Source organism: Mastigoproctus giganteus, chromosome 3 (assembly GCF_048544385.1).
Source record: "Mastigoproctus giganteus isolate SK-2022 chromosome 3, ASM4854438v1, whole genome shotgun sequence".
NCBI classification, from domain to species: domain Eukaryota; kingdom Metazoa; phylum Arthropoda; class Arachnida; order Uropygi; family Thelyphonidae; genus Mastigoproctus; species Mastigoproctus giganteus.
In genome coordinates, this window is record NC_143577.1 from 115,053,475 (window position 1) to 115,068,641 (window position 15,167).

General features: G+C 37.8%; 1 protein-coding gene across 3 annotated transcripts in view; it reads left to right on the forward strand.

Moving 5' to 3' along the window:
- Scm (Polycomb protein Scm) overlaps positions 1-14,818 on the forward strand; it is a 427,976-nt gene extending 413,158 nt beyond the window's left edge. For all 3 annotated transcript variants that reach the window (XM_090370651.1, XM_090370653.1, XM_090370652.1), the window contains one exon: positions 14,279-14,818. In XM_090370651.1, the coding sequence (XP_090226777.1) occupies positions 14,279-14,407 (129 nt within the window). In that variant the 3' untranslated portion in view covers positions 14,408-14,818. The remainder of the gene's footprint in view (positions 1-14,278) is intronic.
- The last annotated feature ends 349 nt before the right edge of the window (positions 14,819-15,167 follow it).

The following is a 15,167-nucleotide window of genomic DNA, read 5'->3' on the forward strand; positions in this document are numbered from 1 at the left end:
AACACTGGCAAGCCATTCCAACTTGTTTTTCTGCATTTATTGTTATTATAACCTGCTCACATTTATCCCCAGCCACGGTTCCAATGTATAAAGGAAGAGCTTCTTGTGGTGTAAAGCGCAAACACTGTACATTTGTCCATAACAGATAAAGTTAAACTTCTGAAAAAACTCGACAGCGGTGTGTCCTGTGAGATGTTTAACTCTGCTTAATTGTAAATTCCAGAAATTCCTTATATTTTAGCCATTCCTTTTTAGATTTTTTTTTTTTTTTTTTTTTTTTACAGCACACTTGTACAAACCTGCGGAAAAACACAACACAATATGATGGATAATACAGCGCACTAACGAACTTGTTTTCACAAAATCTCTAACAATACTGACAAAGTTATTGCGAAGTTTGATCATTTATTTTATCGCAATTAGTTTAATTGCAGCGTTCGCCGCCCGTGCAATAAACTAATCAGAAATGACCTTCATATGTATGCCATAATAGCGTCACATGTAATAGCACCGACACGCCTTCCCAAGAAATAATGTAACCTACTGGGCCACGTCGGCCACATATATGCGACATTAAAAAAAGTCTCTTTTTTATATTTATATTTTAAGGGAAAAAACGACAACACTGACATTACAATATTTATTTTAGAATTACTAATCAGATTACAGTGAAATTTCTCCTAACAGACACCTCTCTTTAACGGACATCTCTCTACAACGGACATTTTCAAATTCCCCAACTCTCCTCTATTAGTTTTAACGTGTTTTCAGCTTCTGTCTAGCAGACATTCTCTGTAACGGACGCGGACAGGCAATCTCCACTGTTTCGTTTAGATTAGCACTTAATTTGATCTCTCCATAACAAGCGGGCGAGCTCACGGCCCTTTTTCTAGGAACGTTTCTTCCACCTTCCACGTATTGCCTGAATCGTGTGTTTATTTTCTATTTCCGATTCTCTGAATTTTATCAAGGTTTACGTCGCGCTTCTAAACCCTTTTTCATGAATTTTAAGGCATGTGTAAAACTTCTGATGAATTCGGTGTGTGCAGGGGGGTGGGATTCCACACGACACTGAATTTTTTCAATGTCGTGTGAAGTGCACAATGTCTTCTCATAAACATTTAACTTTAAAAGATAAAGTCGAACTCATTAATGCGTATGATCAGCAAAAAAATAGTGTTCGCAATCTCGCTGCAAAATTCAAAATCAGAAAGATGCAGGTAAGCGACATCCCAAAGGAAAAAAAATGAACTGCTCAAACAATTTTGGCAACACGTAAATGATCAGGTTCAAAAATCATTCCTGAAAACTGTTGGACTTCAAATTGACAATGTTACATATGAGTGGTTTTGTCGTGCACGTGCTAAAAAAATTTCCATTAATGGGCCTTATACTAGGGAAAAGGCTTTGGAGGTTGCGAAATCTATGGGAGTAAATGAGTTCAAAGCTTCTGTGGGATGGCTAGACAAGTTCAAAACTGGGCATAAAATTTCTTGGAAAATCGTAAGTGGTGAAGGTGGATCTGTTGATACTGGGCTTGTAATAGAGTGGGCCGTCGAATTGGAAGATTTATGTCGTGATTTTGAAGCTGAGGATATTTACAACTGTGACAAAACAGGGTTGTTTTTTAAAGCTCTTCCTGAAAAAACAATGAGTCTAAAAAACGAAAAGTGCCAGGGCAGAAAAATTTCTAAGGAACCCTTGACTGTACTATTGTGTACAAATATGCTGGGAGACTTTGAACAACCTCTTGTTATAGGAAAACTACAAAATCCTCATTGTTTCAAGGGCATAAAGTTGGATCTTTTGAATGTTGACTGGAAGTCTAATAAAAAAGCGTGGATGACACGAGATATCATGAGCGAATGGATAAGTCACTTTAACCAAAACATGATTCGTCAAAACAGAAAAATTATTCTTTTCATGGATAATGCTGCATCTCACCCGCACATTGAATTGTATCATTCAAATCGTTTTTCTGCCACCAAACACATCTGCAGAGTGTCAGCCCTTGGATAAAGGGATAATAAAAAATTTTAAACTTCACTACAGAAAACCTGTTTTAAGACATCTCATTATTACCATGTGCAAGTGACCTTGCAAAGAAACTCAGCATCCTAGATGCGATTCAGTGGATTTCCTCTTCAGTAAACGCAATTAGAAAACAAACTGTCATGAACTGTTTTGTAAAGTCTGGCTTCTCAAACGCAAAAATTGAAGTTGTGAACAGCAATGTGGAGAACCAAGAAGAACAAGAACTTCAACATCTATTGATAATGTACTATATTTCCGCTACAAGTGACCCTGGCTATAAAGATATAGACTCGAACTTCACTACAGAAGATGGTGCTCTAGATATCAACGACATTATCATCAATATTTTTCAAGAAGTTCCTCATGAGGATGAAGAAATGGAAGGAGGTCATTCTGTCGAAGAACATATTAACGACGAACCACCGTTGAAAATAGAAGAAGCGCTCATAAAAATCAATCGTTTAAAAATGTTTTTCGCCGCTGAAGAAGATACTGAAGGACTTTCGATAGTTTCTTCACTCCAAACAGATGTTGAAAACAAAATTATCAGCCAGAAGAAGGTGCAGAAGAAAATAAGTGATTACTGTATGTATTTTTCTTAAGATAAAGTCATAATATGCATAGCACAATTGTATGTATATTATTTACAAAAATATTGTGCAAAATCTGTATATAATTTAATTTAATTTTACATTAAACGTGTAACGATTTTTCTTTTTTTTCTCTTGTGTATGTAATTGTATATTATTTACAAAAATATTGTTCAAAATCTGTATATATTTTAATTTAATTTTACATTAAATGTTTAACGATTTTTCTTTCTTTCTTTCTTTCTTTTCTTTTTTTTTTTTTTTCTCCCTCAGACTTCTTGTTAGCGGACACTTCTCTCTAACGGACACATTCTCGTTCCCCATGGCTGTCCGTTAAAGGGAAGTTTCACTGTATTTGCTAAATATTTTTTGGCCCCTGGGGAATTTTTTTCTTAAACTGACTTGGCAGTCAACATGTTAAAGGTAGGAGGAGATGGTTAGCTGTTGGGTAAATTTTGTGCTAAAAAAAACCACCGGTGATCCGGTAAACTCACTAATCCGGCACCCCATAGGTCCCAACGCTGCCGGATTAGTGATGGTCGACCTGTATAGGAATTTTGCTAGCAGGGACAGGGAAGTGATTATTCCAGATCTGAAGGCCATCATTCCAGGTCTGGAGGCCTCATTTTAGAAAGGATGTAGAGTTGCTAGAACAAATACAAAGAAGGGCAACAAGATTGGTGAGGGGAACAAAGGGGCTCTTACCAAGAAAGGCTTAAATTCTGCAAATTGCAGTGCCTGGAGAGTAGGCACTTGCGAGGTGATCTGATTGAGGTGTATAAGGCTTTGAATGGGTTGAGCAAGCTGAATGCTGATGGGATTTTTCCTATTGCTCAGACTAAGAACCTGAGGGGGCACAGTTTCAAATTGAGGAAAGATAGTTGTAGAATAGGTGTGCACAAATTTGCCTTTAGCCAGCAGGTAGTTAATTGGTGGAATAGGCTTCCATCTTTTGTTGTGGAAGCTAGTAGCCTAAATAAATTTAAGGTTTAGCCGGACAAGCATTTGGAATGAATGGAGGGGTGAAATGGGGGGGTTGGCTGATGCTGCATAAGCTTGCTTTCTTGCATCGTATGCCTCTATTAATGCTAATAGGTAACTATCCAGTTGATCTTTGAATTTGTTCAAACTGTCAGCCTCAACTACTTGTGAAGGCAACCTGTTCCAGCAATCAACGACTCATTGACTAAAAGAAACTTAGTTTACATTATTATTCACATTGGAGTGTAGGGCTGACAACCTGATTTTAAATAAATCATTATGGTTACGTTTATATTATTAATAATCTATTAAACATATCAGCTTTATTTTTTATTTATTTCGTTTTATTACTTTTTTTTTTTTTTTCAAACAATTCACACCATGCAAAAGCTTCACTGCATGTTTTGTATGGATGTAAGACTAGCAGTTGATTTCTTTATTCATTTATGCACAGCCTAGCTTAAATAATGTTTTCCTGCACAATGGAAAACATGGCACACTGAAATTTGTATGATCATCCCGGTGCCAAAAACAGAAGTATGTCTTCATGCAAATTTTTGTTTATTAAGAATTTGAAGTACATGCCCAACAGAAAACCCATACAGAATTTTTAACTTTCTGTTACAAGTACAGTCTGTCCCCGACATACATAAGAGATGTGTTTCTGGATTCTTATTAAATCGTTATTTACGTAACTTGGGAATAACTAATAAAATACTGCTACTATGTCCTTAATATGCCAAAATTACAAAAACCACATAATATCCTTTATCTGGGTCAGCGGTGAAGTAGCGAGAGTAGCACATAAGAAAACAAAACATAAAAGGAAGAGAAAAAAAATGCATGTTATTGTACTGTAAAAGCTGATATATATTTTGTATGCCTTATATATTTCTATGTATTTGTAAGCTGATATGTATTTTATATGCCTTATGTATGCTTCATAAGGGCTACTAAGGAAATCAAAACCAAAGTGTACATATTTAAGAAAATTGGTCTAAACCACACAGTGAATCATTCTACACACTTAAGTTGAAGAACTGAAGATAATTTAAACCAACCTGAAGCATTAATGAGACAATAATCACAAGTTGTAGGCTGAGTAGATGCCGGGGATGTAGTACGTGATATGAACTGTTTGATCATCATCTATTTTGTATGCTTTTTTTCTCTTCATAAATTTTTCAATAAGCCAATAATCAATCTTGAACTTTTCTTTCTATTTTAAAGAAACATTTGGTGTTTTCATTCATTCCATCAACCATAAAGACACCTTCCTGAATTTTACAAAAAGCTTCTGCCATTTCCTTTAATTTGAACTGCTTCTTGGATGGCGCATAATGCGCCAATAAAATCAAAACCAAAACCCAAAAGCTTCTTGGGTTGCTCCGATTCCTCAACAGATTCAGCTCTCCCTTGCTCCTCAGCTCGTTGCATGTTCAACCCGGCTAGGTTTTGCTGTTGTTAAATCTTCACTTTGTTCATCCACAAACTTATCTACATCTTCATCCTCCAGGACCAGCTGCAATTCCTGGGCTAAGTTTACAATTTATTTGGTAACAGAAGACATCAGCTCATACAAGTTATCACATCATTCCAGGCTCATGAAATGTTGCTTATTCCATCAAGGATGTTAAACATCTTCCAAAATTTCTGCTGATCTATCTTCCTTTGCTCTGTTGCATTTACAGCCCCAGAAAATGTTGTCCATATGTAATAAGCTTTGAATGCCCGGATAACTGTCTGATCCATTGGTTGAATCAAAGCCGTTGTATTTGGAGGGAGGAGTACCACCTTGACATTGTTGTGCAGATCATCTAGATATTTAGATAACTGGGAGCATTGTCAAGGCGCATTAATATCTTAAAAGGCACTGACATATGTAAGCAATATTTTTCAACTTCAGTTATAAACCATTCTTTGAACATGGTTATTGTCACCCAGGCTCTTGAAAGTATACAGGAAGCAATTTCTTGTCAATGCCGGTGGGGTTTTTTTTTTGAGTAATAAACCATTAAAGGTTTAAGTTTATAACCCAGTTTGTTCCCCCCTACTAAGAGTGTTATCCAGCCTTTGGCAGCTTTAAACTTACATAGACTTTCTTCAACAGAAATATGTCTTATTAGGCATATTTTTTCCAAGAAAGGCTAGTCTCATCCAATTTGTCCTTGGATTTTTCCATCTGCACTTGCTGCTTCAAGCAATGTTATGATATCCACTTCTCTTACAGAACCTATCAAACCAACCAACCATGATTCACACACAACAAAGGTGGTTAGAGTATCATTGCTCTTCTTCTTAAAATCCTCAAAAATGCCGCGAGTCTTTGCTTTGATGAGGTGGAGAGTAAGCGGATGTGTTTTTGGAATTGGTTATTATAGTTGACTTCATTGATGCCAATCCCTTCACCGTTTTACACATTCTTTTTTTTGTCCTTTAATATTATGTTCACTGTTGACACTGACAAATCTAAATTCTGTACGATATGTGTTAATGTTTGATCATTTTCATACATCCTTTTTATTTTAATTTTCTGAACCAAATCAGTCGCTTTCCTTTTCTTGGTAGATTTACCAGTACCACTGTCACTTATTTTCTTAGGTGGCACCACGATAATGGTCAAAATGAAATTTTCTGTAAAGAACTTCACAGGGTTAAGTTACAAGAGATGCCATCACACCTTATGACATGTGAATGAAGTGCACACTACACGATGATAGTTTGACATGAAGTCGTTGAAAATGGTGAGACAATGTGAATTTCAACTTCACCACAATAACCTGAAATGTGTAACGAATATTACCTACAAAATGCACACAAAAGCTCCCACTTCGCTCTCAAACAAAACTGAATTGACTCTACAATCCAGAAAGAGGAAGGAAAGGATATAGAGATGAAGGGCTAGAGCAGTAGTTCCCAAAGTGGGCGGTGGATTTACCTAGGGGGGTGCAAAGAAGTAAAGAGTGGCAGGGGGAGTTTGAGGCCAGACCTTACCAAGTGTGTTGATCACTTATTTACTATTGTTCATGTTAGTGCATAGCACAAATATTTGTGCATATTTGTTAAGTAATTACACATTACATGATTGGTGTGCAGAACTGACAAGATTCCATTCTCAAATTATAAGTGCAAAGTTCAATGAAATTAATTTACAATTGCAAGGAAATAATATCAACCTTATTAAGGCCAAATCTGTGCTATCCACTTTTATTTCAAAGTTAACTTTATTCAAGTGCAATATAGGCCGTTGCAAGCTATATCAATTTCCCTGTCTGTTTGAGCTAGAAAAGATTGGTGGGATATAGGATGATGATCTGCGAGTCTTTTGTGACCATTTGGATACGTTGCATAAAGCTATGTCTGAACAATTTAAGGATCTTGTTTTGATAGAAATTCCATTTTAGGTGATGAATCCATTTTTAGATATTGAGGAAGTTGAGGTATTAGATTTAGAGTAAGAACTAATTGAGTTACAAAATAATATTGAGTTGAAACTGAAGTTTAAGAAATCTTATCAAGAATTAAGATTTATTTGGTTGCAGAAGAAAATTTCTTATCACTATCGTGCACTATGGGCAGTGGATAAGCACTGTGGTGCCCACACCACATGGAGGAATGCCACCCCCTCTATGTTACCAGGCAATACTAGGTGGTAGATGGCCCCGGGTGCCAAGCGATTGTGATCGAGTGTTTTCTCTGTGATTAAAGTGTGATTATCCAAAAGCGATTTAGAGTTATATTAAGTTCCTGCCTTTAAGAAATTTATTTATTTAAAATCAGCTACTGTTACAAAAGTACTTGTACAGAGCAAGAAAGAAAAGTTACCTTTCTTTATTTTTCTTATATCTTTTACTAACACTTACTACTTTACGCTTGGTCACACCGGGCACTGCTCCTGCCTCCCCGTGGCGTGGCCGGAAATCTTGGCAGAAAAGCTAATCTGCCAAGGGCCAAAAGGAGCAAGCATGGACCAAAATACTTTTCCGCCTCTAGAGCCGACAAGCTCTCGGCCAGAGATAGACATTGACCATAACATGTCGCAACCCAAAAGGTTGAAAACCACTTCCTCAGGGACAATTTATACTACATTCCTTATAATGCACTCTCTTGCAGATCAGCCTCTCAGTAAGCTCTCTCCGTTCCTTATCCAGAAACACCTGGAAAGTCTGGCAGGATCTCCTAAGACAGTCAAGAGACTACAATCAGGTGACCTTCTATTGGAAACAGTGAATTGTAAACATTCAGAGAAACTGCTAAAGCTTACAAGCTTTGCTGGAATTCCAGTAAAAGTTTAGGGTAGTATGGGGAATTCCCCATGCTACCCTAAATACATCTAAGGGCGTTATATCCAGCTGGGATCTATTGAATGTCACGGAGGAGGAGATAACACAAGAGCTTCAAGATCAAAATGTCATTGCTGTGAAAAGAATTATGGTGAAAAGAGAAAATATACTCACACCTACAAGGAATATTATTCTAACTTTTAACACGCCAAATCTACCACCATCGATAAAAGCAGGCTACTTACTCTGCCGCATTAGACCATATATTCCTAACCCATTGAGATGTTTTAAGTGCCAGAAGTATGGCCACTCTCAAACGGCGTGCAGAGGAAACCAGGTTTGTCCTAATTGTGGGTCCGCTGACCACACCCAAAGTGACTGCTTGGCAAAAGAAATGACTTGTCCCAACTGTAAAGGAAACCATCCTGCCTACTCAAGGACATGTGACAGATGGAAAACTGAAAAGCAAATCGTAAAATATAAGATAGAAAATAAAGTAAGCTTTCAAGAAGCACGGAAATTACCTACTCCCAGTATAAAGAAACGTACGTATATGCCAATATTGCGCAAAAATATCAATCAGTAGCGACCCAAACTGATGTTACAGTCCCTTCAACCACCTCAATCTCTGACTGGGCTCGGACTGTTCTCTCTCAGCAACAGTCCAATGTCCCGAAACAGTTGAACCAGGCAAGTAATACTGCACTTACAGTACCAGCTACAGCTCCTTCTCTTCCCCCAGTGATTTCTTCTATATCGAATAATCGTAACTCAAATTTAAAAAAGAATATCCAAGAAACGTCTATGGATACTATTGACTCATCCAGACAAGAAGAACCGATCTTAGAAATATATGCGGAAGAAGAAATGGACACCGGTCGACCATTATTCCCAAAAAAAGACAAACCAAAGCCTGAACGTCACAAGGCAGTCACATTAAAAAAAACAGTCAGAAGCAGCTTCTTCTGCTAAACATCAGTAATGCCTTACATTCTACAATGGAATTGTAGAGGATTTCGTAGCAACCTTAACGATATTCAAGTCTTAATTAACCGCTACTCTCCAGTTGGTTTCTATCTACAGGAAACCTATCTAACTCCGCAAATTTCCACCAACATAAAGAACTATGCTATCTATCGGCATGATCGTAATAATTCAAATGCTGCCCGTGGGGGCGTGGCCATCTTGGTCAGCTCAAAGATTACCAAGCAAATTGTTTTGCAAACTACAAATGAAGTTGTAGCCGTACGTTTGATAACTCAGATTGCGTTAACACTAGCAACAGTCTATCTCCCACCAAGTCATACCTTCTGATTAGAACGGGGTTCGAGCCCGTCACCACCAAATATGGAGGATACGGAAAGGTCAGGGAATGACCACCGCATATTCCGGAGCAATATGGCCTTAGTTGCTAATGCTCCTAAAAACCAAACAACAACAATCATACCTTCTCTTACCAAGATCTGGAAAACCTGCTAATGCAATTACCATCCCCTGTCTGTCTGTTGGGTGATTTCAATAGCCACCATCCCTTATGGGGATCAACAAAATTAGATACACATGGCCGCCTAATTGAAACTTTTCTAGACAAGCAAAACCTTACTGTTCTTAATACTGGCGCACCCACTCACATACGATTACCAACTGGACAAACTTCTGCAATTGATCTATCAGTATGTTCCCCGAATCTGTTTCCAATCATAGAATGGTCTGTTTTAGATGACCCCTTAAGCAGTGATCATTTTCCGATTATTTGTGATCTGCTCACTGCACAGCCACCATCAGTCAAACCCTGCAGGAAATGGAAGTTCTCCCAAGCCAACTGGGTCAAATTTCAATCAGTTGTCACCCTGGATGAGCAATATATACGAACACAGTCGATAGATGAAGCCACAGATTATGTCACTTCACACCTACTATCTGCAGCTAAATGTTCAATTCCATTGTCGAATCCCCAATCCCGACAGCACCTTAACTATTGGTGGAATCAAGAATGCACAGTAGCTAAGACGTTAAAAAATAAAGCGTGGAATTTATTTCGTAGATCCCCAACCACAGCTAATCTTATCAATTACAAGAAACTAAGAGCAAAAGCACGTCGCATTCAAAGAGAAGCCAAGAAAAATTCTTGGATTCGGTTTGCTTCTACCATAAACAGAAACACTAACTCCAGGTTAATATGGAAGAAAATCAGGCAGATTTCCGGAAAATTTCCAACCACCCGTTCACCAATTCTTTCATGGAATGGGCAAGAACTATCTGCTCCTGAAGACATTGCAAATGCCTTGGCCAAAACCTTTGCCGAAGTTTCTGCGACATCAAATTATTCTCTGGTTTTTCAGAAAATAAAGACCAAGACTGAAGAATGAGCCATCAACTTTCGAACATCAGTTTTCTTTCCATATAACCAGCCTCTTCAATATCATGAACTTCTACATGTCATTAAAACAACACGCAACAGTGTCGCTGGACCAGATGGAATATCTTACATTATGTTACAAAACCTTGGTGACAGAAATTTACAAATACTGCTGGTCTACTATAACCGGATATTTATGGAAAACATTTATCCCAGCTCTTGGCATCATGCCACAGTTTTTGCCTTTTTGAAACCCGGTAAAGATCCTACCAGTCCTAACACTTATAGACCGATTTCTCTATCCAGTTGCTTCGGTAAATTACTTGAAAAAATGATCCATAATCGCCTTGTTTGGATCATCGAAACGCAACAACTAATTAGCAATAATCAGCATGGCTTTCGAAAGAACAGGTCCTCCTTAGATCTCATGATCAAAGCAGAGTTTGCAATTCGTAATGCCTTTGTAAAAAATTAACATCTTGTTATGGTTTCCAAAGGCATTTGATACTACCTGCCGTCGTGGCATCCTCAGTGACCTCCATGCTCTAGGTCTACGAGGCAACCTGCCTATATTCATCAGAAACTTTCTCAGGACTCGTTCGTTCCAAGTTCGATACCGCAACTCGCTTTCTATGTCATTTTTACAGGAAGGAGGAGTGCCACAAGGATCTGTACTGAGTGCAACCCTTTTTTGCCCTAAGAATCGATTCCATCACAAAAGAACTTCCAAATACTGTTGAGACCTACCTTTATGCCGATGATCTCTCTATTTCTTGCCATTCTCAGAATATGAGATCCATTGAACAACAGCTGCAGATATCTTTGAATAAAGTCCAAAGGTGGGCAGAGTTAAATGGCTATCGTCTATCACAGCAGAAAACTGTTGCAATACACTTTTGCAATCAACGAAAAATGCATACAGATCCCGAACTTCAGATGCAAAACTTTACCGTTCCAGTTACTAACAACATCAGATTCTTAGGATTAATCCTTGACAGGAAACTAAATTTCCTTGAGCACATTAAATCTGTCCATATATCCTGCCTCAAAAAGCTGAACATACTAAGAGCTTTATCTGCCTTGTCTTGGGGAGCAGACCGTACATCTCTGTTGCTTTTATATAGAGCATTGATCAGATCCCGATTGGATTATGGTGCTCCACTTTATGATTCCGCCCGTAAGAGTACACTACGATGGCTGGATCCTATACAGCATAGCGCATTGCGGATTGCACTTGGTGCCTTTAGGACATCTCCTACTCATAGTTTGTATATTGAAGCACATGAGCCCCCTCTTTATCTCCACAGGAAAACACTACTTCTTATGTATGCAGCCCGAATACAAAGTTGCTATCAGCATCCTATTGGGCCATATCTCTTTAATCCACCACTGCAAAACCTTTATAGAAATAAACCCAGTAAAATAAGACCGGCAGGCTTACGCCTTATTGAATTAATGCAGAGTTGGAACGTTCAAATTTTCAACAGGAAACATGTAATGAATTACTCCCAACCGCCATGGATTCCTCCTTCTCAGTTATATTTGGATACTTATCTTGAAAAGTGGGGAAAGAATCATCTATCAACACTCAGTGTGAAACAACTCCATGCAAGTCATATTCAGAAATACGCTGATTTTTTGCCCATATATACTGATGGCTCCAAATCACATTCAGCCATTGGAGCAGCGGCAGTATTTCCGTCTACTATCATCTCGGCTGCCCTTCCACCTGAGTATAGCAGCTTCTCCGCAGAACTTCATGCAATAAAATTAGCTTTAGACAACCTGAATCTCTACCCATCTATAAAATATGTTCTATACACAGACTCTCTCAGCTCAATAACCGCAATGCAAAACTCTTTCTACAAGGCTCATCCTGTGTTAAATCAAATCGGAAGACTCCTATTACAAATTGAAGAACGTCATCAATCAGTGACCTTTTGCTGGATCCCAGCACATTCAGGGATAAAGGGTAACGAACTTGCTGATGAAAATGCTAAAAATCCGTCAACCTTTGATTTAACCTCCATTCCGGTTCCAGCCTCTGACTACTGTCACATCATACAAACGCATGTTTCGCGAAGTGGAAAGAGCTATGGCACAAACAAAAGAATAATAAACTCTACCAGTTGAAACAGGATCCAAAACATTGGCACTCTAGCACAAAAACAGTGCGAAGAGAAGAAGTGGTTCTTGCACGGGCACGTATTGGCCACACATATCTGACCCACCTCCATCTGCTCAGAGGCGAAGATCCTCCTCAATGTCTATACTGTTCAGAAAATTTAACAGTCAAACATATTCTGATTGACTGCCCTCACTATCAACAGGACAGAACATCCATTCTGAGTTCCCTGAGAAATCTACGAGAACCAATGACATTACAACATATTATTGGAGATGATGCAAACATCAACGAGTTTTTCTCATATCTGAAAATAATTGGATTCTATGATAAATTTTAAATATCTCTATAAACACAACCAAATTGTTACGCCTAAATTATGTTTTTAGCTTTTTCATGTGAATAGGCGCATTATAGCCACAGCAGCTTATGCGCCGATAAACACCCATAACACACACACAGGTGGTAGATGACGCTCATCAACTGGTGCAATACCATCACTTTGCTTATTGGAGGCTTGAAGTGGTGGAACCCATGTTTAGTTTCCAGAGCTAAGTTCTATTCAACCCTTCCCCATCTCTTCCATCATGCAGTACAACTGATGACTTTTGAAGTTATGATGGACATCATGGCGAGATCCAATCTTCCTTACATTTCGAGGATGCAGCTCTAAAACAGTGTTCGCACGCTGGATGGTAGTTAGTACACTGGACCAAACCTATTGGTAACCCTTTAGGAGGCTTCCAGATCAACTAATGTATAATCTTGCTACCTCTACTCTGCCAGATAGTGACTGGAGGGATTCCGAGTAGTGTGTATGTGGGGGAATTGTCGAGGCCACGTTATGTCAAGGATCTGGGTATATTTTTACCATGTGTGTGCCATATCCAAAAAATTCATTACTTCATACAGCATGTCCCCCCCCCCACTTTTTCTTATTACTGAATACACCATGAATTGTCAAACTAATAGAGTAAGCTTATCTGCGAAAAGATCTAAACCTCCCAATTACTTCCTAGTTCATTTCACAAATATACGTGGTCTCAATTGTAATCTCAACGATGTCCATTTCTATTTGCAGTCTGCCAAAGCCCATCCCTAGCATTAAAAATTTACAGAAAAATTAACTTGTTACTAAATGTAGTTCTAAGACTTTTGTTAAATGATTGTCAGATTTTGTAAAGCTAGAATCACTGGTGCAGTAATTTCAATATGCTGAATTAAATAAAATAAAACTTATTGGATTTGAAATAAATGTGCAATTAATCATTACTGTTTTGAATTATATTTTTTTATCTTCCTCATTGGGTCATGCAGTCTACCACTCTGAAAAATATTTTTATAAATTAGGACCCGGAAGCGTTGGGAGTGCATTTATGGAACCAAGGGGGGCAGTGACTCGAAAAAGTTTGGGAACCACTGGCTAGAGTGTAATTCTCCGAAGGATTAGCCGATGGGACACAGTCCACGTGGCTTGAATGTTGTGGGGGGTTTCTCTAAAGTGCTTTGACGTATTTCACCTGTCTCAAACACATGTCAAATATTTCTTCAGAATTTTTAAAGCAGAAAATGAAATGTTAACTCTAGTTGTTTACCTAGATTCTAGTTACGCCACAGGTTATTATCCAACATTGTTTCTATGGGAACGAAAATAAAAACTTATACTTATTGTTCCTTCATTCGACTTCACTCATTGATTTTACCAAAAAAATTTACCTAAGTCTGAAGTTATATAACTAAACACTAGCCAGATTTATTTGGCTAATGTTCAATTAAATATTTTTTTAAAATTATCTTTTTCAGCCTTATCCCCATTTGTTTGGGGTGGGTGCAGAAGAAACTTCATAATTGCTCATAAATTATGTAATCATAAAATGTATATTATGTTTTCTTTTTTCCACTTCAGGAAATTGATGGTAAAGCTCTATTACTTCTGAACAGTGACATGATGATGAAGTATATGGGACTGAAGTTAGGACCTGCTCTCAAGATATGTCACCTAATTGATAAATTAAAAGGAAAGAAGACATTTTAGAATAAAAAATGGTATTCTCTCCCTCCCCCCATCCCAATCTCACCTCCTTCCTATTCTCCTAAGGCATGTCTTTGGATGACTAGCCTTAGGTTGGTATTTTGTGCATTCTTTCCCTGTTAACTAATTTTATCTTACCTCAGAAGATATTTTTGTGTCAGAAGTCAAGGGAGTTAGAAAGTAGTGTAACAGTGATAACAGAAGTTATTCTTGGTGCAATTTACATTTGTGTAAAGAGATAATTAAAAACATATTGCTTGAACTTTGCAATCTAAATTATGTATATTATGACTTCAAACTGATACTGTGATATCACCTTTATCAGACATCTTGGATATAGGGCCCAAATATAAGATGTGCAACTGTTGATATGTTATGTCCCTGCGAGTAGAAGAACAGTTGAACATTTTGAAAGAATTCAGTGGTAAGAAAACTGTAAAACTTTTCTTATCAGAAGGTTTTATAAATAGGGACATATAATGTATATATTAACAGAATATATCTTTTTTTGCTTTCTGATTAAAGAAAAGGTGTACATAGCTCATTTCATCCTGTTATGACTGAGCCATATTGATAGTCCAATATATTATATATGCATGCATTAACAAGCATACTTTACACACACACACACACACACACACACACACACACACACACACACACACACACACACACACACACTCTTTTATCCCAAACAGACAAAATAAGAGTAATGATAGCACAGTGATGAAAGAGATAGCCACCATGATAAAAATTTTCTCCC